The sequence below is a fragment of the Brachypodium distachyon genome, chromosome 1, assembly GCF_000005505.3.
Source record: "Brachypodium distachyon strain Bd21 chromosome 1, Brachypodium_distachyon_v3.0, whole genome shotgun sequence".
Classification (NCBI taxonomy): Eukaryota; Viridiplantae; Streptophyta; class Magnoliopsida; order Poales; family Poaceae; genus Brachypodium; species Brachypodium distachyon.
In genome coordinates, this window is record NC_016131.3 from 11,759,190 (window position 1) to 11,786,141 (window position 26,952).

Genomic DNA, 26,952 nt, shown 5'->3' on the forward strand with positions numbered 1-26,952 from the left:
CATTCAGGCTAGGCAAACATTAGTCCGCCAAGTCAAGTTATCTCTTTAACAAGGTTCCATACCATGTACAAATCATTATTTTTTCAAATAAATATTACAAATTAGGAGTAAGACTTGACGCCAGTGCAGTGTTACGCTATTCAAACAATTACACAGAAATAAATTTATAGATTGCTACTGATCTGTTATGGGGAGAAATCAGATTCCCATTACCACCATATCTGTAAAAGATCTCATATATTTCCAACAATTAGTCACTGCAGTGCCTAGTGCATACTGCACACTAAGTTATTTCTATACGCTCCTAAATTTACCTCTACAAATAAAAATAGCAGAAAAATAAGAGCTACAACCAGGGGATCAAATATAGTAATTGTCGATTAACAGGAGCAAGAGGCATCAGATTGTAATGTATAAATATGATACAGGTACAAGTCTCCACTTGCCTAGCCTCCTACTATGATAAATCAACTCCGAGAGCACCTAGCTGAGGTTTGACAATACCAGCATCTAAGGATCTCACAGTACCCTAACTGGACTGAAAGCCAATTCTCAACTTCAGTCGTCATGTATCTCGGTTGAAGAAAGCTCAAGAGTGTTCATCCAACTACATCATCATCCAGGAACGCCTACTCCTTGAGATCTTCAAAGTATGATGCAGGGATATGAACCGGAGGTAGCAATGCAGATACACCCTTGAACTGTTTCAGATATGATTATGCAGTTAGACCAAACAGCATACTGATGTAAATGATCACATAGGTAAACTGTGATTTGTGAAGATCCATGCTTACCCTGGGTTGCTTGTATTTGTCCCTGATTGCATTCCAAGATGATCCTTTCCTCCTGAGCTGCAAGTCATGTATGGTAGTAATGCAGTCCTTCAGCTCAGATGCCTTGTAGCCGGTCACTGATTGCAACTTCTTGCTCTGCAACAAGACAGAAGAAAATGAGATGCCATTTCAGAACAGATATTTCAAAACTAACACTTCGAATGGAGTGGAACAATTTCATACCCAAGGGTTGGTGTCTGGATCAAGGGTCAGCTTTGCAACGAACACTGCTGAAGCTGCAATGGCTGATGGCAAGAATCGGAGACAGCTGTACTCCAACAGACTAAGCTCGGAAAGGTAGCTCCCCATGAACTCCAAAGAAAGGCTGGGATACTGTTACAAGCATCAAACGACTTGAGATGAGAAAAAGATATACGTGAAAGCTATTACGCAGGAGCGGAACTCAAATGTACTAAGTGAGATTTGTAGATTGTTACCTTCTTGTCTTCTTGGCTAGATCTGATGAACATCCTAAACAAAGGAAAAGAAGGCACACAGAAGAAGATTTAGCAACAGACTCATACGGGCAAACAAGGATGGCAACAATAATTCAGAGTTTCAGACTAATTTGTTTTGTGATGTACCTTAGGAAGGTCTTGGCAGTAGGATTGCCCATCTCAAACTTGAGAAGGTTAAGTATATCACTCTCCATCTTAATTAGCTACACGTGCCCACAAGAAACAATCAGAAATCTAGCATCGACCAATTGGAGATCTGACAGAAAATAAACCAGGCATGCAAGAAAAGGACACCCACCTCTTGCTTCATGTAAGTATTGTCAGTGATGTAGCAGAAATCCTCCACATTAGGGGGGCTGATCTCCTCGTACTTCCTGGATCCACAGGCCAGATCCAAAATCAGACCCAATTTTCAAACAAATCGAACACTCTGCATAGCGAGAAATAGAAGGAAATGGGTGCTTACGAGGCAATGAGCATAGCGGAGACGCCAAGGAGCTGCAGCTTCTGGCGGTTGAGAGAGTTGGCTGAGAGGAAGCGGTCGATGTAGGAGATGGTGAGGTAGAGCGTGTCGGAGACGAGCTTGTACTCCTCGGCGACCTCGACGAGCCAGTCAACAAGGATGCCACGCATAAGGGACGTGACGTCCTTCTGCACCGTCTCGATGTAATCCGCCGCCGGCCGCCGCTTCGCCTCTACCTCCATGGATCGGAGGTAGGAGTAGATGTCGGACGCGTAGGGCGCGCAGAGCTGCGGGTCCCCGATCTCATCGGCGGCGTCAGGCACGGGCACGGGCGCCGTCGTCGGCTCGCGGACGGGCAGGGGCTTCTTCCGCTTGGAGACGTGGGAGGACTTCTTGGGCTTGGTGTGCGACTGGACCACGGCGTTGGGCAGCGTGGGGAGCTCGCTGAGGGCGACGCGCTTGCGCTTGGCGGCGACGGCCACGGCGGTGACGGCAGCGGCGCGCTTGGCGGAGGCACGGGTGAGGCGGGGCGCGGAGGCGAAAGCGGAGTTCTCCTTGTCAGCCATGGGTGGCGGCGGCGTTGGCGGCTGGCTGCTCCTCCTCCGACTCCTAGCGCGGCGGAGCGGTAGAGGGAGGCGGGCGGTGGTGGAGGAGGGTAGGAGGAGGAGCCGGAGGTGGGAGAGGATTTGGGCAGGGGCGGGTCGAGGCGATTATGTAGTAGATTGGGGAATGCGAATGGGAGGGAGAGGTGGCCGCCATGGGTTTTCGATTCGAAGGTTTGGAGGGAAGAGGTGCCTCGGGTACCATTTCGGCAGCGATTTAGAAATTCAATTCGAGGCTTTCGGGAGAGACTGGGGAGGGAAAATTTGGGCATATTTGGGAAGATCTGGAAATTCGAAGTGTTTTCAGACGGGGGAGGGGCGGGGCGGCGGAGAAGGGATCGAGCGGCCGAGCACAGGGCGCGGGATTCTCTTTTTTTGAGAGGGTGCGGAGTGGCGCAGGCGGGTTCCGTTATTTCGTTTGGGTTTTCGGGATTTGCGCGTGCCGGCGCCGGCGCGGGATGCTTTGCCTCTCGGGCCCGCGTACCAGCGGGCGGGAGTTTTCGAAACATTTTTCGCTGCTTTATTCAATTATTAATTATTTTTTCCTTTTGAGGCAAATTCGATTAATTATTCTGCTGCTCCCGTTGACGTTTTCTTTGCTGGGTTTATTTCAGGGGAGGGCAGTTGATATTTTTATCCGATCCATCGATTTTCCGATTATCGTAGCATCAAAGGCTAGTAGAGTATGTGGGTCTCTCGAAGCACAATCTAAAACTTTGCAATATTTTAGTCTGTCCATGTAGCAAAAATATACTCCTGTTAGGAGTATATGTGTTTGCAACAAATTTCTATTCATTATAGCAAAACAATTAGAAAAAAGTGATGCAGCATATTTATATACCGCATTAAAAACAATGTTTGCAACATTTAGAAATAGTGTGTACGACAACAACATGATAAATTTGCATCATCAAAACAACTCCTCACACCATGTTGCAACATAATCCCCACAACCATGCAGCTCCTCACACCATGTTGCAACATAATCCCCACAACCATGCAGCAAACTTATACGCGATTGTAGCATGTTGAAATAATCTATGCAACCTTAAAAATCTCAAATAATTGCCCGTTCGTGTTCATATGCCAGTGAACTGTTCTCGCTGATTTAGGACCTCTTTGGATCGAAGGAATGTCATAGGATTTTGGCAGGGTTCTTACCCATAGGAAATTTTTCTATAGAGATTCTTTGGTTCAAAGGAATTCATCCTCCCAAAATCCTATGGATTGGTTTCCTACACCCTCTTCCTATGGGAATGTTAGCAAGAGGTCTAACCTCTTGGAAAAATTCCTATGTGTCAGTGACAAGTGTGGCTTATACTAATGCCTATACAAGATTCCTGTATTTTTCTTATGCTGCAACCAAACAACTCGTACTGCTAATTCCTGTGTTTTGAATTCCCATAGGTTTCAATATGTCATGGCATCCTATTCCTCTGTTTTACAATTCATATGATCCAAAGAGGCCCTTAGGTTCGTTGAAGTCCCCTTAGAGCCAGATCTCGTGGGTCCGAACTCAATCATAATGGTCTATCATCTTCTCGAACTTGTCAGCATGGGGATTTAATTTGAGCTTCAACACGAGTGCATGTAGAAGGAAGAGGGTGCGAAGAACTGACACGTAAAGAGGCCCATCACATTTCCATGGCACTCTCATGATTTCTAAAGTATATTTGAATGGTGACAAATATGACTTCAAGACAAATTTGAGATAATCACAGGATTTGTATTCATTCACCTCGTAAAAATCTAAGAAAACTCGAGAATTGTCTACGACCCAACCTTATATTATCCTACCAGAGGAAAACTATTTTCCTTTGGTTCGCAATCTAATTTCAGAGGAACTTCACTCTGTAACATTGCATTTTCTTTTTCTTATTAAGCCTTCCCTCGTGTACCTACGGGATGTAACAACCCAAAAATCCATATGATGCCTTACATGGTTAAATATTTTTTTTCTCAAGATAAAACCATGCTTAACTTGTGGCATTAATGTATCATATGTCATCTGCATCTAGTAGAAATTAGTTTGTCAACCAACACTCCATTCGCATATGAAGTAACTCAAATATGAAACAATATAGTGTGATCAAGTTCGTTTCACCGAGTTGGTCAAGTTGGAATATTCGCTCATTGGTTTCCGACCCCAAATGCTTGGATTAGTATCTTCTCCTTTTTTTTACAATTGGATTATGGCGACGTTTCGGGTGAAACCCTCGTTCGGTGCAAACTTGCAAATTATTTTTGCTGCACATTGGATCGAAAACACACTGCTCATATCAAAAGGTGAAAATTCCACCAATTGCTTAAACAAATCCAGTGGCCTACGATGATAGTTTACAAGTTTGCATCCATTGAGAGTTTTCACCTCATACGTCGCTTCAGCATATTTAGTCCATCATATATTGACTTAGAGTGTGTTCAGCCCTAGCTCCACATATTTGGTTGAAGCTAGTCACTCATCACTTCTCTATTTCATGGAACCGGAGCTTTGCACACTTGGGAGATGTTTTACAATCTTATCTTGTGGCATTCCCTAGGTATTCACAGCTCCATATTCACCAAATAAAGCTGGAGCTATCAAACACACATACAAAAAACAGAGACAAGACAGCTCTAGAAAATCCAACAAACGGTTCTAGTACTAAGAACGAAGAGGAAAAACAATATTTTAATTCATCACCAGTAACATGCCCAATAAATCATTATTAAGAGTTGGTGCTAAGATTAAAAAACTAAAGTTGTGTGATATGGTCAAGCCACAAAGTAAGTCCTTTTTATATCTTGATAAAAAAGCCTACACCCTTATGATTTATGCTTCCCGACAATAATAAGACGGGAGTAATGTCGAAGAATCTTTATAAGACTCAACAATATAACATCATCAACCTAGTAAACATTAGCGAAATACATACAAACTGTAAGTACAAAGGATGCCTATCTACAATGCTACCACAAGATTAGCAGCAACACCATTGAGTCCGTTCTTTTACAACACAATAAATAAAAGGAAGAAAGCAAAATCAATTGTTCGCATGGATATGTAACGCTAACTTTACACCACTGTTTTCTGACTTTACAAGAACTACAACAGGATTACAGGAACGATAGCTCAGAGCTCCCTGCTTTAGGGCCCCTTTTTGACAGGAAATGCAGCGCAACAGCCATCTCTCGGCCAGAGCATTTCCATTCTCCTCGGCGAAGAATCTCAATAAACCAATGAAGCTTTCTCAAATAACATAATCATCGCCAATGGTGAAAGACCCCACATCGCTAGACATTCTGAGAAGCTGTGCCAGCTCTAATCGGTATTCCAGACCTCGGATGTAGTGACCCAGCAGCATACACCTGAACAGCATACAAAATGTAATGTCAAACCCAAAATTGCTATGCTCGCCAACAAAGAGAGCCAGAACAACACAAGCTCGCGAGTGTGCTTTTTATTACCAGAATAATAAGCGTGCAAGATAATCACGGGGAACAGATATTAGGGGCTGAAACGGGAGGGAAGTATTCTCCACAAGCTCCGCACAGTCATCATCCTCACCCCCACGGTTTAGCACACCCCCAGCAGCATTCCCTAGTGGCGGAGGGGACTTCGAGTATATCTTTGGGGAAAGAGTAGCAAGCAAACCATGCACAACAGACTGAATTGCCTCTTGCACACCGGGACAAGTGGACTCTGAGAGTTCAGCAACCTATCAAAAACAGCTAGTCAGTCATCAACTATAAAGAAACCGAAGATCAATCTCTGAATTTTGTTTGTTGCTTGGGATTTGTAACAAGAACAATGAATCTCGTCAAGCAGTTGAGATGTGACCAGAAATGGGTTTTTACATGAACCAAGAGAACATACCTTCTCTGGTGTTAGGGATCTTAGATAGTCCAACAGATCATTTTTTTCCTCACCAACAAACTGTTGCATTTGCAGGGCAGAATTTTTCCTCTTCAGATCATGTAATTCCTGCAAGATTATAAAAAGCAACAAGCCTTCATATTTGAATAAATAGGCCAAATACAGTGCATATTGCAGCTGCAAAATTACCAACTAGGAATTTATAGAGCAGTTTCACAAAGTGGTGGCCATAATACATTTTACATATAGCAACAAAGATGTTATATAGGCCCACCCCTAGGTGCACTGAGGTCAGCAAGACCACACCAGCTAGGGGTGCCCCTGCAATAACGCCCCTGCAATAACCTCACCCTCAAGATTAGGTCTCTTTGTAATTTCCAAAGTTTTCTATTTCCTTATTTGAGGGTGTCTCCATCTATATAAGGAGAAGGTTATTGAATAAAGTAAAAGAGAAGTAATCAATAATTTCTTTCATCTCTTCGGCACCACCTCTCTTCCTAATCACGAATACAACATAAGATATTTATAACAGCTGCACACAGTGGCGGACCTAATGCATATCAATGCAACTGTAGTGAAACCAGAATGAAAAACATATCAATCCACAATAGGTCAAATCTAAGGCACCTCCTTCACTCTGCGGGGTAAAAGTTCCCATATAATCAGAAGAAAAATAAATAAATTCCCATATTAAGAAGAAATAGAAAATATGTCACACAGCGCCCCACATATAACTATGATTAATAGTAAGATATAAACATATCATATTAGGAAATAAGAACTCCATGTCTTCTTATCCTGACATGATCCAGATACTGTTCTGGGTCAGAAGAAATAAAAGGTTCCACACTATTGTTCAAAAACACGAGAGCCAGAATAATTTCCCTCGCAAACATAGAGGCCAGATGCCGGCCGAAGTTTTGGTTGTTTTGCCCTTTTTAAAGGAACATAAATCCATAAATAAGGACAAAATTAAGCGTACATGAAAAGAAAAGGATAACCAAACTAGTACTCCCTCCGTCCTATATTAAGTGACTTTCTATTACATGTATCTAGATGCTCGCTCACTCACTCACTCACGAGCAGTTCAGATAAGAAAGTTGGAGCTGCTCAGGCTGTTTGGTATGCATGCAACTCATGCGCATGAATGTCATCTTCCACTCCGGTGTAGTCAGTAACAATGTGATAAGGCATTAAGTTAAACAATTTCAAGGCAGCTTGCGTTAGCGGTTTGCAGTTTCACACCAATGATAGTAGAATTACAAGAACACCAGCAATTTTATGCATACCTAAGTTTGTTCATTTAGATATTTACTAATCATATATCATTGTTACCATTGAAAAATAATCAAAAGGATATATCTAAATAACTAATCCATGCAGTAAACTATTTGACCATATTCAAGTTGGTTGTTTATCTGATCTTTAGCAGAGTAGGGACCAATGTTTGTTGAAATTACATGCACATATATTCCATCCCTATGCTACTTTTAACTTATTGTACTTTTAACTAACTTATTATGAGCTTCATGGATAGAACTAGAGATGTCTTCTCATCTCAAGAAACAAGTTTATTGACGGAAGAAAATATTATGTCAGGGCTAGCGGTGTCCCAGTCAACACCTAAATATTAAGAAAGATATCAAAGTCCTATTCTAGTTACAGAATTTGAAGCAAAACTAAACACAGTAGAGAAACTCCCATCACAAATTCGTAAGCATAAAATCCCACCTACAACAAGAAACCCATAAAAATGAGATATAAGATCACTCTCAACAACTGGAACACAGAAGCTAGCCGCACAAACTGTGTGGGGGCCCTCTTCTAGTTCAAATAATCTCAGATTAAATCTCAAGTCTCAGTAATGGAGAGCAAAATACAAGTGAGATGGACTTCGTTAGGATGTTCTTGTATGAGATTTCACTTTGCTTGTCATATTAGAAAACTGTATGGAAATGAATCAGGCGATACTTATACTAGATAAATGTCAGGAAGAGCAACAATGATTAAACCAATAAACAATAAACTTATAAAACCAAAGAAGTTTGTTCACCGTTACTTCAGAATCCTAATTAGGACATCAGATTTGAGACTGCTTTTACCTTTTTCATGGCATCTAGACGAGATTGCAACCGAATAATGTGCTCTTCCGCTTGAGGTGTCAAGTCACCTAGGTCTTCTCCCATGCTACCACCAGGTGTAAAGTTACCTAGGTCCTGGAGCATGTCATCTTCTGATAATCTGAAGATTGTAACAGGCCTACCCAAATTGATGTCGTGATGGTTATCTTCAGTGATGTCTCTTTTCTGATATTCACTATCTTCTTCAGGAAGTTCTAGGTTCCTTTCAAAAGAGAGCCTGTATTCAGCATTACGTAGGGTATACCTGCAAGGAGAAATTAAGCACTAAAGCCTCCAATCACATCAATACATGTACGCTCTGTTATTGAAGACAATTATTTTAAAAACTCACTGTGCAAGCCACTGTGTTTTGAATACTAATAACAAATATGTCTAGCAATGCATTGCTTCTTGTTAACTGAGTTTAGTATTGTTCTGCTATATAGCTATCATTAAAAAGGTACAGCAAGAACTATCACATAGAGATAGGTCCTTACAAGTTAGCACAAAATAACAAGAGCTATCAGTTATCGCTAAAAAATGGAAGACGGGTAGCTGAGATTGTAATTTTCATCTGCCCCTTTACAAAAAACAGTGAAAATCAGAGTAACTAACAAGTAACAACCAACTCAAAGTCGCTATTGAGCAAAATAAATATGGGAAGCGCCTTTTAACCCCAAAACACAAGCCTAAGCAATTAAAACTAACCACACTCTGCTAACAAAGATAAACAGATGAATCTCAACATGCTGAAAAATAGAAAACAGCAAATACTTTGTGCAAAAGGGAGCTATCAGGCAGGATGGACTTCAAAAGTTAAAAATGTGCTCAAATAGTCAAATGTGTACTTAGGCTCAAAGAACAAACAGGGGAACCACCATGAAATGGTACAGATGCAACATACAAGAAATCACTTTCCAGGAATGAAAACCAAACGCCATTAAAGTGTATCCCCAATCCATCATATTAGTTACGGTAGCTTATACCATAGACATACCATACCATTGGTGTGCCACTACCACAAACTTGGCAATGTTTTCCATATCTGCAGTTCTGCACGCTTTATTATTTACTAATGGATAGTCAGAATTTTTTTTGTTTCGCAAGAGGCCATCTAGTAATGCCACATACACTTCTGAAAGGTGATCATTGTTGATTGAATATATTTAAAAGAAGTAGAGCAAAACAAAATCACGTGTATCACGAAAAGCCAAGTCCCAGAAAATTCCTTGACAATTAATAAGAAAACCTTTTTTTCAACCAGAAAGCATACCCAGTCATGATTGAAGATACCAATAACTTGAAGAATGGATTCCAAAGGGCCTCTACCACAACACGGAACTGATCAGACGGAAGCAGACCCAACATGCCAGAGATGGTCCTCTTCATTGCATCAACCGTTTCAGGAGGAACATCTTTCTGAATAACACTTAGATCCAAAGGTTCTATATCTTGGATCAAATTCCACAGGATAGATTTCTACAAGGAAATCAAACACATAGTCATAAAATGTAGCATTGAGCGGTCAGAACAATTTATAATTGGACAAGTTGTGTTCATGAGAGACCGTGAACATATCTTCTTAAGCGCTTAAAATCATGCAAGCTTTTATAAATGTACTCCATCATACAAAAAATTCTGAACAAAGTACAGCCTTTTAAGGATAAATTCACCCATTGCAGCCAACTAGTACATGATAAACATTTTAGATGCATATTACTCTCATCCGTCATGTTCACCCAGTGTTCAGGGCCTGAAATGCCACTACAACATTCAGAAAGGGAAAGCCCAAGCAAAAGCAAGCTTTATTAACTTTTTTCTGCAACATCATAACTTGCCATTCTCTAGAATTGCTTCTGAATTGATTTAGTGAAAACACATTGTTTATCATAATAGACTGTTTGATAAGTAAGTGAAAGCCATTTCATAGCAAGAGACTTCAAGTGCTTGCTAGGTTTCTACATCCACAGACTTGGCTTTGCTGTAACAACTCGGCCCAGCGTTAATCATTTAGTCCCAGGCTTCATTTTGACCTACAAATTCAGGATTTAGTTGATAATAATAATGTTCTACAAAAAGTATCTGTGGATTGTACAGCCATTTAAATCACAAGTTGAAAAATTGGCCTTGGTAATTAACAAAAGAAAAGTTTATGCAAACATCAGCAATCTTTGTCACTCTATGATAAACCTGGATAAGTGTATGTTGGGCCTTGAAGCAAACATCCAATTAACAATTACAACGGTTAGGCCACATGCTTCTTACTAACTTACCAAGGAGAAAGGCTACATTTGTATTTTGGAATACTTTATTCACAAAAATAAAAGAAATAAGAAAAGGACTGAAGTAATAAACAAACAAAAAAGAAGGCTGATAACAAAGACAGGAACCAGGACAGAGCCCGGGTCCACAGCCCAAAACAAGAACAACGGGCAAGCAACCATACCTACACCCCAGGTGCAGGCACAACCAGCAACAAGGAGAGATTCCCTGCCAAAATGGACTCAGATGTGGCAAGCGTCAGCTTTCTTCCTGCAATGCGCCTTGTAAGGGTAATTTCCACAATTGCAGTAGCATGGAGTTCCCTCGCCTTGTATATGCAGCGATTGCGCTCCTGCCAGATCTCCCAAATCATGAGATTCATAGAGGAAGCTTTTTTTTTTTGAAGGTAGGGTTCACAAAGAGCTACATGTTGACGAATGAGGAAATGATGCCAATGGTGTCCAGCAAGGAGGTTGGCTGCAGATGCAACCTTGGTGCATATGCAGAAAGTTGTTGTCAGAGGATGAAAAGGTGGGTACCAGTCTCAAAGTTCCTGATACACATGGGGCAGAAGTAGGAGTCTGTTAGGGCACTCCCTAGCCACAGCCGTGTAAATGCGCCGTTGGATCAGTATCCAGGAAGAGCTGACAACGCGTAGGTGTCCAACTGAACCAGATGATATATTCTTGTGGTCAGACCTTGCCGTGCCATGAAACTGCAGCAGCTACACTGATGGAGTAACATATGCACCTTGGGACGTGAACCATATGGTGAAGACATCACCGTGGTCAAGATTCAGCACTATCGCATCAAGGAGGTTCCAAAGGTGGATGAATTCTAGCAGATGTCCCTTGTCAGTTTGTTTAGGCCATGAGATGCCACCATGCTCTTGAGGCCTAACAGGCCAAAGATGTCAGGAGGAATTATTTTAGGCAAGCAGCTATGCCACCAAGAGTCGTGCTAGAACTTGGCAACCTGCTCATCAAGCAACGGTTGAAGCTCGTCTTAAGTTCTATCGGGAACAGGGGCAAGCATAAAGATTAGCACAGGAGCTGACCACCAATCAGACCATTGGAGTGGATGTAATGTGAATGGTGGAACTCTTGGTGAAATTGATGATCAAGATGGCCGCATTGACAAAATGCTGCAGGATGTCATGGACCATGGACATCTCCACTTGACTGGGCTGAGGAATGATGGCATCGACATCATAAAGGGTGATTTGCATGACCACATGTGCCCCCGCAATCTTAGAGATGTATCACTCTTCACACACAATGTCGAACAGACGTTGTAACAGATCAATCGCCAGGATGAGAGGAGGGGAGAAAGCAGGTCTCCTTGCCTAAGGCCACAGGGGTAGCGAACTTCACTCTTCACTGGTGCCCCTTCTTGCAGACCCTTACAATAGTAATAGTCCACCATTTCTCAACAAAACTGACACTTGAGGTAAACTAGATTCACCACCGTTTAGGAATCTGATCAGACTACACCGAAGATTCAGATGGTAACAATCTAATCTTGCTCACAAGTTTTAATTGGATTAATTAACATCCACAGCAAAGCACAGTACATGACATGATCTCATAATCAAAAGATTAATATTTGGACGCGAGCGCTCCATCCTCCCGATTCGCCACATTGAAACACCACGAATTTATAATCAACATAACAGTTCCCGCAAAATCAATACTGCTATTACAAGCAATTAAACTATTCAATTTGGGGAAAAGAGGGGGCTGGGCGATGAGCCCGAGGAAGGCAAAGGTAAGGAGGACAGGAGGGCGCCCACCTTGGAGGAGCCGTGGATGGGCCTCCCACGGGCGTAGAGCTCGTCGAAGGGCGAGGCGGAGGCGGCCGCCACCCCGACTCCGGCAAGCCGCCTGCGGCGGCTCCCAATCGCCAGCCCCGCCGGGTACAGCTGCGCCGGTGGAGGCGGCGGAGGGAATCTGAGACGCCGCGCGGCGGACTTGGGGAGCGGCGGGCGGAGGCAGGAGGCGGTCGGCATGTGGGCCGTCGCCGGCGGGTGTGGCGCGGCTCTCGCTCCTCGCTTTGCTGCACCTGCGGGCGGATTCCTTTTCCCTCGGCGACCCGGTGTAGTAGCGATAGGTCTTTTTTGCTGTTCCGCCCGCGTCACGTCGCGCCCGCGTGCCAGACTAGCAAACCTGGACTAGATTCCGTCTCAAACGAAAAAGGAAAAACTGACTGGGATTCTTACCTCGCTTGCACAAATCACTGACGTGTGGCCAGTACGTCAAACTCGTGTGCTAGCCCGGTGGTGTCAGCGTGTGGATGGAAAGTTAACGGATATTGCGTGGTGCGTGGACGACACCGTCAAGTGTCATGTCGGCCGGCCCAAGCATAGTTTCTCTGCGACGACACAAGCATAATTTTGACGGTCCTGGTTGTTAATGAGCACCTAGGGAAAAATAAAGTTAATCAAAGTATCCTCAGTCGGAGCATCTCCAACTGACTCCCGAAACTAAATAACTGTTTTTTTTCTCCTCCAAGCTGCTCCACCAGCTCTCCAAAAGCACTTCACAATGAGTATATTTTTTGGGAGGGAAGAAAAACCTCTCTCCTCCACCCTCCAAATAGGGAGGCAACATCCCGAGGAGAAAAAACCTCTCTCCTCTCAACTGCCATCGACTTTTTCCTGTCGCCGTCAAATCCTCATAAAAAATATTCGGAATAGTGGAATAAGAAATGCAAAAATGAAAAAAAAGGAAACCTAATCTCACCTCCTTCTGTACCATAAAGAAAAGAACCAGAGATTTTTACCCACCCTTTTCTGAAAATAAAAGGCTCCGCTTTCCAACACGATGTCTTTTCCCAAATTCAACGGCGAGCATCCGTGGGTGTGGCGCGACAAATGCCAGCGTCGCCGCCCGGAGGTCCCCGCCGCCGCCCCGAGTGTCGCTGTCGGCACTGAGTCCCTCACCGATCCCGGACCGGAGGTTCCCCGACCCTCCGTCGCCCTCACCATGGCCCGCCCCCGCTCGCGGAACCCGGGCTGGGCCGGCCGTCGCTAGGGCTATCTTCCTTGATCCGCCGCCCCATCTTCCCGGCGGCTGTCCCCCGGCTTGCTCCCCGTCCTCCCGACGGCTAGCTCCATCCCGACTCCCTCCTTCGACCTCACCTGAAGGTGTTTTTTTTTAAAAAAAATCATTCATTTTGCATATGAATTTGCACCCGAAATATATTTGAACTATGTCTAAAACTGTATTCAATGGATTTGGTAGGTTTGATTTATCATATGTTGAAATGTGAAGTTTATTTGAGGCAAATATGTGCAATATGACAAGAGTTAGAAAAATTTAGGGGCCAATTTTTCTCATGCTGGTGGAGAGGAAAACTGTGAAGGAGAAAAAACTGGGTTTTCTCACTCCCAAAAACCAGTTTTTCTCCTCTAATTTTTCTCATGCTGGTGGAGATGCTTTTAGGGCATTTCTAAGGTCACTAGCCCAAAGGACATGACATCCGTCCGTTTGTCCACTGTCCGGACAATTTGGTAATTGTTCATTTATCACATCGCCCAATGGACACAAGTTAAATGTCCGTCTTCTAAATTGTCCACACCTATTTCTCAATATATTTTATTATCAAGCAACTATGTATTCAACAATATAAATGCAATAATAAATAGTGGAGTGCAAATTAATTAAAATTACATGGTCCAAGTATCTCAAACGACAAAGTTGAAATATCTCAAAAAGATCAAATGGCATTGTGTGCCAAGATTTTGTCTCGAAGATTTACGTGTCACACCTAGAGAAAATTTTGGAAGGAGTTTTTGTTACATTTTTTTGGCGGACGTTGTCCGCCAAGCCGGTTGACAGTATTCCTATATTCCCAAATTTGCCAACAGAAAGTATAGGAGCATTCCCTCCCAGATCGATAAAGGAAGCGATGGAGGCGTGGGACAGTCCATCGTGACGAAGAAACAACAAAGGAGACACCGATTGCAGACCATACTTGAGCACTGGCAGGGCATCCGAAGAACAGATGGTGACAGTTTTCCACCATGTTTGGTTATCGAGGACTGGGCGATGTTCTTGCTAAACAAATTCGGCACGGGTGTTCAATCTATCTTTCCGAAGAAGCCAACCGAAGATTTTGACATGGCTTGACCAGATGAGAGCCGCATCGCTGTCCACCGGCCCCGAGCATAGGATGTTGTAGGCGTTTTTTGTGCTATGAACGATCGGATTCGCTCGAGAGAAAAACCATATTTTATATGACTAGCAGAGTGCCCATGCGTTGCTACGGAAAAATAGTTTGAAATATTGAACAATCATTTTTTCATGAACTTGAGCGTGAAGTGAGCACTGTTTTTTCTTTGCCAACATGTCTTTTTAGCAAATCATCCAGCTATGGTGTTTTTTTTATTCTTGTTATGTACTCCGAACGTTACATAATTCTTGTCTCAAATTTGACAAAATGGAATTTTTAAAAGGTGTCTAGATACATGTAACATTTCGACAAGAATTATGGAACGGACGGAGTATATTCTTAATCCACAGACTCTGCAAAAAGATGTCTTTCATCCCTTGCTGCCTACCCCTTCACATCGACTCCAGTACTCTTTCGCTGATTAAATTCTCAATATAAATATATAATTATACCATGCTACTAAATGACAAGTAAATTTACTATATAGATGGAACTTTCATAACTCCTTGATGAATGAAAAAACCAACAAGGTTAAGTACTCTGCTGATAGGAACGCCCACAGTCATTAAAGAAAATATATATGTAGGATACTCACTTTGTTTTCAACAATACACACTACGGAAGATTAGAAGCATTCATGGTGCTATTGAAAAGAAGCAGGGGTGTATCCCAATTTAAAAACAAATTATGAACTCTCTGAAAGGAATATGCCTGAGAGGAGTAATAAAATGGTTATTATCTTATTCCATGTTTATAATAGATGTTTATTTCTTATGCTAAAATTGTATTAACCGGAAACGTTAATGCATGTGTGTCTAATAAACAAACAAGAGTTCCTAGTGATGCCTCTCATTTAACTAGTGTCGCACAAGTGGCACCCGAGGTACCACCGCTGCCTGACGCGTGGGCCGTCTCGCACTCTCCCCGGGGGGATCGCACCCTGGGCAGCGCTAAATGAGCTGCCCGGCAAGTCACCAGCCCGGCAAGACTAGCGGGGCTGCGGGGATGCCTTGGGGGGCAGCAAGAGGAATCCCGCTCGGGCGCGTCCCGGGAGGCAGCTTGCCGGGAAGAGTGTTCCCGATCAAGAGTATCTGTTACAGGGGCAGGGTTGAGCGGGCAGGACAACAGCTCCACGTGGGCGCTCGGCAGGCTCCCTGTGCACAGGGTTCGTCAGGACAAGGAGTGAAGCACACGCCGCATTAAATGCTCCGACAGAAAGGGAATTCCCCGTCCAGTCAAGTACACAATGATTGCCCGAGTGTAGTTTATAGGTGCCTAGACCCCTACTCACAGGGCTACATTTCTTGCATGCAAGCCAGCGCAGCAGGGCCGAGCTGCCCTGGCTCTTCGTTTGCCATTTGTCACCCATGCACCATGGCACCTGTGGTATCCCCTTCGGTATAAAAGGAGGACTCCCGCCAACGGTCAAGGGGTTGGTTGGTGGGTTGGTTGGACCAGCTCACAGTTCACTACTACCAATAGCCCAAAGTGGCAAGCAGTACTTAGCCGAAAAGAGAGGGAGCGCCTGGGGACTCCCCCCGGCAACCTATGAACCCCAATTCTTTGGTTAATAACAAACTCAGAAGCAGGACGTAGGGTTTAACACCTCAGGGTGGCCCGAACATGGGTAAAAGGTGCTCTCGTGTTTCACACGCTTTGCATTGGTCCCGCTGGCGATCGCCGGGGCGATCCCCATAGCCCACTGCCGAACCTAAAAGGGGGTGCTCACGCATCCCCGGTGTCAAAGCCCCGTGCTGCGACAACTAGCTTGTTGATTAACACATGATCAAGGTTTCCTGATCATGAACATTGGATGTTGTTAATAACAGAGTCACGTCATTAGGAGAATGATGTGATGAACACACACCCAAAGTAGGTATAGCAATACGATCAAGTCATTAAGTTTACATTGCTATATCAAACACCTACGAAGTAGCCCTAATCCTTAGACCATGAGATCATGTCAATCATTGACACCGGAGGAGTGCTTTGATGACATCAAACGTCACACCGTAACAGGGTGACTATAAAGGTGGCGTTGGGTACTCTGAAAGTATTAGTTGAGGCTCATGGATCAAGAGTGGGATTTGTCCATCCAGATGACGGAGAGATATACTCTGGGCCCTCTCGGTGATATCACATCGATACCGCTTGCAAGCACGTGACTAGGTCACAAGGATGTCATATCACGGCACGAGTAAAGAGTACTTGTCGGTAACGAGATCGAACTAGGTATAGTTGATACCGATGATCGGATCTCGGACAAGTAAAATATCACGAGACAAAAGGAATTGGTTACGACGTTTTTGGTTCACGCGAGATTCATCGTTGAATGAGTGGGAGTCATTACGGATCTCCAGATCCCGCTGATGATTATTGATCGGAGATATGTCTCGATCATGTCCACATCATTCACGAACCGTAGGGTGACACACTTAAGGTTCATCGACGCTTTTGAGTGGATACGGAACACCGAAGCAAAGATTGGACAGCGCGGCGATTGTTTTCAAGGAGCATCGAAATTGTTTCGGGATATCAGAATAGTTCAAGAGGATAAATGTTAATGTTTGTTGATTAAATAAATTGAAAAATATTAAATAAAAGAATTAAAAATGTTTTATTCGTTTATGGGAGAAAAACCCCTTCATTTTGAGTGGAGTTTTACACCCATTACGGGGACCTTTGAGTTTGAGTGGAGTGTCCACTCACATGAAGAGGAGAGAGATGGGGGCACCCCTTGGGCTGCTGCCCTTCCACTCCTATATATAGAGGGGTGGTGCTCCTCTCTCCATTACACACTCATTTGCACCTCTTGGTCCTTTCCTCCCGCTGCTCCACCTCACGAGCCATGGCTTAGGCGAAGCCCTGCTCAAATAGTTTCTCCACCACCACCACCACGTCGTAGTGCTGCTGGAGTTCCCAGTGGATCCACTACTTCCTCTGCCCCGCTGGAACGAGGGATCGAAGGTCGTTGTCGAGCCGTACGTGTGACCGAGTGCGGAAGCGCTGCCCGTTTGCACCGCTCATCTTCGCGATCTTGAGATCGGCAAGTGATCTTCTACAGCATCCACGAGAACCGTTCTCGTTAACTAAGCTTTTGGTCTTCGAGGGTGAGTCCTTCTAAGACTACGGTTTACCCGTTACTTTCATCTCCTAGATATGATCTTGACCCGTTTGTGGTTTCAACCGTAGGAAATTTTTTTGTTTTCTATGCAACGAACCCTTCACTCCCATGTCATGTACTATGATGCCACGCAATAATTATACAGATTTACTCCATTAGAAGCATCCACCAAAAGTTGACATTCTCTATGTGTCAAGAATAAATTACTTCCCAGTAAAAAAATATCCACCTATGTGTGCATCATATTCAGTGGTTTTTTCTAAAGGATATTCAGTGGTTTAGATTGTACATATCATCCCATGTGCATAGTACTACAAGAATCCACATGACACGGTATCATTTTCCAATGCAGAACTTGCTGAATATGCCACTCAGAACTTCTTTAGATATGTCCTCCCCATTAATTGTTGCTAGAGCCAATGCAACGTCTCTCAAATCGATAGTCGAAAAGTCCATTGGCAGTTTCTCAATGATTGACGACTCTAGTCTTTTGAATGCTTCTCGCGTCCTCAGGAGTTGTTCCAATTGCCTATGAATAATATAATGGAATTGAAAGAGTCAACAACCTTTCATGTTACATTTGGAGCAACACTAATTCTCAGAGCAGAACTACCGGGGTTCTGTTGATGGCATGCTGAAATGTATTTACCTGGTTTACAGTCCACCGTCGTCCACCAGCATGCATGTCCACCAGGAAGCACGGGCTCAAGGCCTCTCACCTCTATTACTGCACTCTCAAAATCAGCAATGACTTTACCACTGACTGCACATGTGTGTACATTTTTTCTGAAAACCCCACTAAAGAATAGTTCTCCTGAAACAAATGGTACACGATCTACCTTGTCGATTACAAGAATCATTGGCACTGCAGTACCTGAGAATTTCTGGTCACCAAAGAATAGTCACCGTCTAATTTATTAATTTCTGAAGGGAGGCAACGACTCTCAAACAAAAGACCTGTAACAGTAAGCACTTCTGAACACGGCAGGAAAACGATTAACCAGGCATCATCAACAAAAATGGTGTGAAACTGAAACAGAAAGTACCTTAAAAACAAATTAGTTACTCCCATCTCATGACAGTCATGTACTATGGTCCTATGCAATATATAGTATACCAGTTTCCTCGATTAGAAGCATCCACCAAAAGTTGGCATTCTGTATGTGACTATGTGTCAAGGACAAATTACGCCCGGTAAAAAAGTCCAACTAACAAGTAAACGTTGGTACGTTGGCATGCCAACTGCAGCTTTGGCCTATGCCTATATGTATCCGCGATAAATTTTCAGTTGATTAGTACAGGCTAAACAATGTGATCCCTTGCCTTTATTATTTCTAACAAAAACAATGAAGGATTCTGCAGAGTCAGGACTATGAGATCAGTGCAGGAAGAAACAACAGGAGCGACATTACTGCCTACAACATCTGAATCAGCAGTTTTGAGCATGGTCAAACATTTGTTAGTCATCCTATTTGTTTGAAAAAACAACTACCAAACGATGGCAAAAAAAATACCGTGAAACAGTGCTTAACAGTCTGCAACTTTCAGCTAAATAATCAATTGCTCAAACAAAATTTATCTTTCAGCAGCTTGTTCAGTTCTTCTGGAATCCTTCTCTACACATTTCTTCTTCCATCAGATGAAGCCTGAAGGAACCAGACTAATAGAACATTGCCATTGGACAAGTTTTATGGAAGCAAAAAAACATAACACATTATTGTTTCAGCAATTTCATTCTCCACCTTTCCTACCTTTCTCTGTAAGTTACAAATCTCATAATTAAGCATTACAATTAAATTCACAGTTCACTATAGCTAGGTAGCTAATTATAAACCTTGCAGTTCAGGTGATATCTTAATTGACATGCTGTGATCGATGGTCAATTATTTTCTAGAACAATTAAGACATGCAGAAGTTCTTCACGAATCAACAGTGGGTTAGGTTTATACCTCATTTGGAGGAACAAATCAGTGAATCGCCAGAATAGTGAAACTGAAGTAGAGGAGGTGCTGCTGCCGGTTTTGCGACCGCTAGCACTCGTCGCCCTCGCCAGGAACTTGCTTCTGCGGTCGACCCCCGCCTCGCGCCTACCTGCGCCGTCACGCCCCAGCTCAGCCGCCGGCACGGTCTAGCCCAGCTGCGCAGGGTTGCCAGGCTCCCAGCAGGACAGAGAGATATGGGGAGATCAAAACCCTAGCCCATGGTCGGCGTGCGCCGCCATGAGACTGAAGGGGACGAGAGAATGCTCACAAATCCGTTGTTCCACCGTTGATTTGCGCGAAGAAATCTGCAAGAGTGGTGTGGACAAGAGGGGGAGAAGGGTTCGGCGGTGAGGGGGAATGCGGCGACGTTGTGGGTCCGGCGGAGGAGTTGGCGGAGGTTGCGACGCAGTTGAGGGGGGCAGAGGAGATGGATGGGAGGGATGCAGCGGCGCTGGAGGTTGAGAAGGGAGGCGGCGGCGTAAATCCAGGTGACTGGAGCAGGAGGATTCTTTTTGGTGGAGGAGAACGCTCGAGCGAGGGGAAAGACAACGTCGGGGTGTTTTTATTTCGGAAAGCCCACTAAGGGAACCGCACGGAGGGAAGCCCACGAAGGGAACCAGACGCAGGGAAGCGCACGAAGTTTTCGCTCGTGCGAGGGACGTGGACGAGGTACGATGGACTAATGTAAGTGTGGCTTAAGGAATAGTAAAGATTACCAGTAAGATGACCGTGCGTTGCTACGGCTTAACAAACTCTGTTATTTCACTACGTACAACTCACCCCTGAGCAAATATAATATAACAAGCGGATCAAATTATCAGCTCATACCAAGGAGGATCAAACAAATGTACAGGTAGAATCAAGTACTCACCTCGTCCGCCGATCCTCCTACTGTCCCAACTTCATTTGCACAAGCCGATACAAGTTTCCTCCACAAAAAGAAATAGGAGTAGTAAAATCTGGGATACATGATACCACTGAAAATAAGCATTCATGGTATCACTTCGCATACCTGAAAGTCAATGCTGCGACACACCATGAAGGAATGCAATATTGCAGTGTCTGATTTCGGCAGAAGAAGAAAGGTGCAGCCGTGGGAACAAGCCGGGGTCTGAAAGGAAGGGAAATTCAAAGGTGCAAAGGAGATGATCGGCAAATGAGAACAGTTGCTACAGCACTACACGGCCATCTCAGCTTTTCTTTTCCCGCAATCTGGCAACTGAAATTCAAAAGATGACATGAACACTCAAATCCAGCAAGCAGCAACAGACGCACTTCTACCCCTTCTTTCCTGTCACATTAGACACAAGCTCGAAGAAGTCGCCCTGGGGTTGAGAATAAACCGGCGCATACAACAACAACCGCCTAGGTTGTGTGTGGGTGTGCTGGAAGCGGTGCGGAGGAGTTGACGATCATCGGAGGCTCCCTCCGAGGCGCACCCGAAGGCATCCGCGGGCACCGGTAGCCGAGCAATTAGTGGGGTTCAACGACGTCCCAGGTGGAGGCGGCTGCGGGCCTGGCATCTCTGTTCTCAGCAGGACGACGCGGTTACGCTTGGCTTTGCCCTCGAGTTGCCGCTGTCTTCGCTCGCTCCTATATGGAAAGCGGCTGCCAGCGCGCTATCAAGGGCACGGTGACGAGGGAAGGCGGCGGGCAGGGCAGTAGGGTAGGGAAGGTCGGCAGGAGCAGCAGGAAACCCCGCCAACGCCTGCAGCAGCTGCTCTGCCGCTGCTTCGGCCGGAGTTCACGAATCTAGCGGAGGAAGGAGATGGGGCCCGGCCACGGGAGGAGGAGGGGTGGAGGCAGGGACCGGCAGGGTGGAGCAGGGGGCCGGCGGCGTCGGGCACGGGATGGCCGCCGGCCACCGGAGGAGGAGCAGTTGACCGTCGGGCATGGGAGGGGCGAGGGCGTCGGGCACGAGAGGAGGAGGGCTGGAGGCAGGGGAGATTTGCAAAAAGAATCCCGGATTTTCATAAAATCCCAGTTCCGTCCTCATATTGGATTGCGCGTTGATTTCTGAAAAAAGGAAGGACCAAAATGCAAAATTTCCGGGACGAAGACCAACGACGGTGCATGACTTCTCAAATAAGCCTCAGGTTACGTCGTCCACCCTTCGGGTTTCTTCCCCTGGCTCTGGTCCTTCTGGACTGTTGTATGGTCACCAGGCACGGCGACATTTTCGGACCGGGGTCCAGTGCCTTGCCAGAGGTGGGTCACGCCATGCTTGCCGTCCTCTATCCGCCGTCCATACAAATCAAACGGTCAGCGGCGGTTCACAACCCATATGAGTAACTTTGCACGTACAGTTTACGCCTTCTTCGTCGATAGCATGGCTCTCTACTGTGAAGCGTGCCTTCCAATAGCGGTCGTCTAAAGAGGATTGAATGGCTAGACAATCGACTTATACTTCAACACTTTCCTCGCGTGTGGCTCCCTCATGCTTGAACATGAACCGAAAGTGAACTGCAATTTAATTGCGTCAGCCGGGTTTCGAACTCGAGACGGCTCTGATAGCATGAAGAGCTTCATGCGGTAACCAGCGCAACATAAAAACCGATTTAATTGAAGGGTTTAGACAGTCCCCTTATATTTCAACGAGGACAACACCGCCAGCAAGTCCATGCGCCTCCGCGACCACGACCATGACCGCCTCCAACGACAAACAGCTGCTTCGTCGGCGAGCACTACGCCGCGATCCTCGTCCAGACCGCCTTCTGAGGCTATCCGCTGACATTGTTTTCGATCTCGTTCTTGCCTGCACGTGCCCCGAAAGATATTTGATGAAATGTGCAGGCGACACGGACGCCGCGGACGCTCACGGAGCTGGTGAAGCTGCAGGCACTGGTCGGTTGAGCCCTGCGGCGTGCTTCTCTGCGACAAGGCGATCGTGCTGGCTCTGAGGAGCTTCTCCACCGGCGAGCCGTATCTCAGCTGCAGCGGATGGGCGTTGGCCGTTGGGCGGTTCTTCATGGCGCTCACACTACGGCAGCCGCGGCGCTCGTGGAGATGAAGCGGCTCTGAATCACTTCCGTTGGATTAAAATGAAGGGTGGATATGAGGGCAAGGCACTGGATCTTGGGTGTCCTTGGAGATGCAATGGTGTGCCTCGCGTGCGCCTGGTAGAGCAACCGCGTGGTCGTACGTATGCGAGTAAAAGAGCGCCGCTGGAGACCTGGAGTGGAGCCACGCGGTTTCGGTTTTTCCGGAGTTTGTATCTCCATCGATGCCAAGCGATTTGCCAAAAACCGTCATTTACTAGTTTGCGCTACGAGGATCATATGGCCGGCATTCTCCAGCCATAGGACTCCCCGAAACATTCGCCCACGAACGCCGGCGCCCGGTTTTGCGCACGAGCCGCATTTGCGCATCCCGCGTCACCCCCCGTCCCATGGCCTCCGCCGGGGACCCCCCGGCGTGCGCCGCCCCCGCCCCCGACGGCGAGGCGCGCGCGCTCCTCCGTCCGCCCCCCGAGGAAGAGGCCTCCTTCGATCCGGCCGAGAAGATCATCGTCTCCATCTCCGGGGCCGACTCGGACGCCGACGACGAGGACCGCTTCTCCGCCACCGGCCGCGTGCCGCCCTTCTCGTGGCGCAAGCTCTGGCTCTTCACGGGGCCCGGGTTCCTGATGAGCATCGCGTTCCTCGACCCGGGCAACATCGAGGGCGATCTCCAGGCTGGCGCCACCGCCGGCGACACGCTGCTCTGGCTGCTCCTCTGGGCCACGGCCATGGGCCTGCTCGTGCAGCTGCTCGCCGCGCGCCTCGGGGTGGTCACCGGAAAGAATCTGGCCGAGCTCTGCCGCGATGAGTACCCGGATTGGGTGCGCCGCGCGCTCTGGCTCATGGCCGAGGTCTCCATGGTAAGCGCCGACATCCAGGAGGTCATAGGGAGCGCCATTGCCATCAAGATCCTCAGTCGCGGGTTCCTGCCGATTTGGGCCGGCGTTGTCATCACGGCTTTGGACTGGTAAATTTTGGTCGCTCTTTTGTGCTATTGAGATGTACTGGTGCCTGGTGGGTAGTACGAGTTATCAAAGGCTAGTTGGTAGTTTGCACAAATGAGGTGTTACTTCACAAGATAGTTCCAATAAATTGGTTCATTAATCTAGTTATTGCAAATCTGTAGGATGATATCATCCATGTTCTGCAAAAAGCAGGTGATTTGTATAGAGGTGCAAACAGTGAATTGATCAAGTTGGTTTCAGCTTGTAGAATCGTTTTGGTCTATTCCACCAGTGCAGCACTCAGAATTCTTAAACAGTATGCATTTGCATTTCCGTAGTGGGGATACAAGACCTGCAAAGAAATGGAATTCGTTGAACACTAAACATTTTTTAATACACTAGCGTATGAGCAAAAACAAGAGTAGGTGATTATATATGACAGAACATTTCGCAAAGAGATCTCACAAATGTGAAAGTAATTTTATCATTATGTTGTCTAGGCACCCCATTCATGAACACTAGCGTCTGAGTAACATGAAAAATGAAGTTTATGTTATTTACATGTACCAAATTACTGCATGCAGCACCTACCAGTACATTTGCAGAATTGCTTGCTTCCACCATGAACATTTATTTTGTCGTGGTCATTATTTGAATCTCCAGAAAACTGCACCTCACTTATCTTAATACTCCTTTTCATCAGCTTTATTTTTCTTTCCCTTGAGAACTATGGAATGAGAAAATTGGAGGCTTTATTTGCAGTTCTTATTGCAATAATGGCCTGGTCCTTCGCATGGATGTTTGTAGAAACCAAGCCCAGTGGGAAAGACCTAATTAATGGTGAGTATATTTTTGCTTGACATTATAATATGTTTCATTTGACAAACCTTATTCTTATCCTGTTGACCGGAATATAATTTCTGCACAATAGGTATTCTATTTCCTAAGCTGAGCTCGAGAACACTAAGGCAAGCAGTTGGGATTGTTGGATGTGTTATCACGCCCCACAACGTGTTCCTCCATTCTGCTCTTGTCCAATCAAGAAAAATTGACCCGAACAAGGAATACCAAGTCCGTGAAGCGTTGAGGTATTATAGCATTGAATCCACCATGGCGTTGGTAGTGCCATTCATGATAAATTTATTTGTCACAACAGTTTTTGCAAAAGGGTTCTATGGCACAGAAGAAGCAGGCACTATTGGGCTTGAAAATGCTGGACAGTATCTTCAGAAGAAGTTTGGGGGAGATTATTTCCCTATCCTTTCTATCTGGGGAGTTGGGCTGTTAGCCGCTGGTACAAGCAGTACCATAACTGGAACTTATGCCGGACAGTTTATAATGGATGGATTTCTGAATTGGCAGTTGAAAAAATGGATCAGGGCAATGATCACTAGAAGCTTTGCAATTTTGCCAACCATAACGGTCGCTCTGTTCTTCAACACATCTGAATCTGCACTGGATGTTCTGAATGAGTGGCTCAATGTGCTCCAGTCAGTTCAGATCCCGTTTTCACTCATACCACTGATAACATTGGTATCCAAGGAGCAAGTCATGGGAGTTTTTAAGATAGGTCTAAGAACACAAGTAAGTAATGGTTGCTAAATGCTAATGCTAACATCTAGTAGTTTCTCTCTTTTTTCTTCTGTAAGAATGTGGCACATGCACTCTACTTCGCTTCAAATATTGCTTTGTCAAAGTTAATTCAGTTATGGAATATCATCACTCGGTTGAGCTCTGCCTGGATTAACATTTGCTGCCCTGGAAACATAAGTGCTGTTGTAGAAGTGTATAACTAGGCCTCCTTGTGTCCCTCCCGAAGTGCAAGTGTGCACTATCGTGCACAAACAAAATTGCAAACATGGTGATGGATTGCACAAAAGATATCATGTTCCATACATCTAGGGTTGTATGCTCTTATTGGGGGCCTGATTTCAGGTGTTGTCGGTGAAAGGTGTTAGGTCTTATTGATTTTTCCTCACAAGGATATGATAAATGCAAGATCATGGTGCTGTATTATATTTGCATTTCTCTGTAACTGTTTAGGGCTATGCTGATGATTTCCTGTTTGTCTGCGAATGTGTGCTTTGCTGGTATCTAATGAGGTCCTCTTCTTTTCCTGTGGGGAGGAATCTGCAAGAACTTATCAATGACTGCTCCAGTGTCTTAGTTATCTCAGTTCAGCCGAATCATTATAAATTAGCACGCTAAAGTAAATTTTTTTTGTATATACACATTGTGTAGAATTATCAACTAACATTGGCATATTTGCGCAGATCGTAACCTGGACAGTTGCATCTTTACCGATCATAATCAATGGCTATCTCTTGTTGGATTTCTTCTCCTCGGAGATACGAGGCCCGATATCTGGCATGTGCCTCTGTGTGGCTGTGCTTGCTTATGGCACATTCCTATTGTATCTTATCCTCCGGTTCACGGAGCGATCTAACCATGGTTTTACAGTAGTGAACAAGAACAGCCTAACATGAAAAAGGGCAGGGTTAGCGGTATAACCAGTTTTGTTCTACCATAGCTTAATTACATACTGCATAGAGGATTCCATGACAGAAAACACACACAGTGTACAGAGGAAAGAGGACGTTCATCTGTTGAGAAGAATTGTTACTACTTACTGTTGGGAAACAGAGTCTGCAGCTGGACGCAGACACGCAGTAGACGATTAACATGGTGTTGTAGTATGTATATCTAGTAATTCTGTAGTCTGTTCTGTGAAGTGATAAACAGTGGAACAGAAACACGGGAATGGAGTAAAGGTACTCTGTTTCTGTGGACAGACTGACCCCCAAGTATGGAAACTATACTATAGTGACGATGATATGCACCTGGAGAAGAGAAAAAGGTGTTTAGGTTCAGCATATGTTAGCATTTCAGATAACTCTTTTTGTCCATATGTGATACGGAAGATGCATGCTTTTCTTCGTAGCAAAAATGTATAGAGGATAATGCTATGTTGTAGAGTGATCTTATCTGGTGTTTCTGGTGTTTGCCTCACAGTGATCCACTGTTTGGTTCGTGAGCTACGAGCCCACGAGATCCAACAAAGGAGCTGTTCATGTGGATCCACTGTCTCTGATTTATCGTTACCTGCACGGGTACTTGTCCTCTCCAATTCTCCATG

General features: G+C 45.1%; 3 protein-coding genes and 2 long non-coding RNA genes across 6 annotated transcripts; 1 reads left to right on the forward strand and 4 right to left on the reverse strand.

Annotated features, from left to right (window-relative positions):
- Positions 1 to 220: 220 nt before the first annotated feature.
- Positions 221 to 2,541, reverse strand: LOC100833039 (cyclin-A3-1). Its single transcript, XM_003562244.4, has 7 exons — positions 1,758 to 2,541; positions 1,590 to 1,665; positions 1,418 to 1,494; positions 1,271 to 1,304; positions 1,017 to 1,166; positions 795 to 929; positions 221 to 701 (listed from the first exon to the last, which is right to left on the reverse strand). Exons 1-7 carry the CDS (start codon positions 2,318 to 2,320, stop codon positions 630 to 632), a joined length of 1,107 nt encoding a protein of 368 aa, XP_003562292.1. The 5' UTR covers positions 2,321 to 2,541; the 3' UTR covers positions 221 to 629.
- A 2,653-nt stretch (positions 2,542 to 5,194) lies between these two features.
- On the reverse strand, positions 5,195 to 12,700 carry LOC100833355. The gene is made up of 6 exons (XM_003562245.4): positions 12,387 to 12,700; positions 9,606 to 9,811; positions 8,315 to 8,597; positions 6,213 to 6,320; positions 5,804 to 6,054; positions 5,195 to 5,704 (listed from the first exon to the last, which is right to left on the reverse strand). The coding sequence occupies exons 1-6, from the start codon at positions 12,600 to 12,602 to the stop codon at positions 5,587 to 5,589; spliced, it is 1,182 nt and encodes a 393-aa protein (XP_003562293.1). The 5' UTR covers positions 12,603 to 12,700; the 3' UTR covers positions 5,195 to 5,586.
- Positions 12,701 to 18,024: 5,324 nt separating this feature from the next.
- LOC100841381 lies at positions 18,025 to 20,424 on the reverse strand. 2 transcript variants are annotated; one of them, XR_001405277.2, is made up of 3 exons: positions 19,841 to 20,424; positions 18,541 to 19,048; positions 18,025 to 18,420 (listed from the first exon to the last, which is right to left on the reverse strand). It is a non-coding gene; the product is annotated as an uncharacterized LOC100841381 (long non-coding RNA). The 2 variants fall into 2 exon arrangements; XR_731017.3 differs by having other exon boundaries at positions 18,541 to 20,421.
- A 2,638-nt stretch (positions 20,425 to 23,062) lies between these two features.
- On the forward strand, positions 23,063 to 26,789 carry LOC100841687 (metal transporter Nramp6). Its single transcript, XM_003559636.4, has 4 exons — positions 23,063 to 23,839; positions 24,520 to 24,656; positions 24,748 to 25,400; positions 26,090 to 26,789. Exons 1-4 carry the CDS (start codon positions 23,262 to 23,264, stop codon positions 26,300 to 26,302), a joined length of 1,581 nt encoding a protein of 526 aa, XP_003559684.3. The 5' UTR covers positions 23,063 to 23,261; the 3' UTR covers positions 26,303 to 26,789.
- Positions 23,846 to 26,587, reverse strand: LOC112270216. The gene is made up of 3 exons (XR_002962615.1): positions 26,447 to 26,587; positions 26,072 to 26,293; positions 23,846 to 24,168 (listed from the first exon to the last, which is right to left on the reverse strand). It is a non-coding gene; the product is annotated as an uncharacterized LOC112270216 (long non-coding RNA).
- Positions 26,790 to 26,952: the final 163 nt, after the last annotated feature.

Bases quoted from the DNA above. Each gene is read 5' to 3' on its own strand.
- LOC100841687 (XM_003559636.4), top strand. From the start codon at position 23,262: ATGGCCTCCGCCGGGGACCCCCCGGCGTGCGCCGCCCCCGCCCCCGAC. The intron at 24,657-24,747 runs GTGAGTATATTT...TCTGCACAATAG, and splicing joins TGGGAAAGACCTAATTAATG to GTATTCTATTTCCTAAGCTG. The intron at 25,401-26,089 runs GTAAGTAATGGT...ATATTTGCGCAG, and splicing joins AGATAGGTCTAAGAACACAA to ATCGTAACCTGGACAGTTGC.
- LOC100833039 (XM_003562244.4), bottom strand. From the start codon at position 2,320: ATGGCTGACAAGGAGAACTCCGCTTTCGCCTCCGCGCCCCGCCTCACC. The intron at 1,305-1,417 runs GTACATCACAAA...TCCTTTGTTTAG, and splicing joins ACTGCCAAGACCTTCCTAAG to GATGTTCATCAGATCTAGCC. The intron at 930-1,016 runs GTATGAAATTGT...GTCTTGTTGCAG, and splicing joins ATCCAGACACCAACCCTTGG to AGCAAGAAGTTGCAATCAGT.
- LOC100833355 (XM_003562245.4), bottom strand. From the start codon at position 12,602: ATGCCGACCGCCTCCTGCCTCCGCCCGCCGCTCCCCAAGTCCGCCGCG. The intron at 8,598-9,605 runs GTATGCTTTCTG...TTCTCCTTGCAG, and splicing joins GTATCTTCAATCATGACTGG to GTATACCCTACGTAATGCTG. The intron at 6,321-8,314 runs GTAAAAGCAGTC...ATAATCTTGCAG, and splicing joins GTCTAGATGCCATGAAAAAG to GAATTACATGATCTGAAGAG.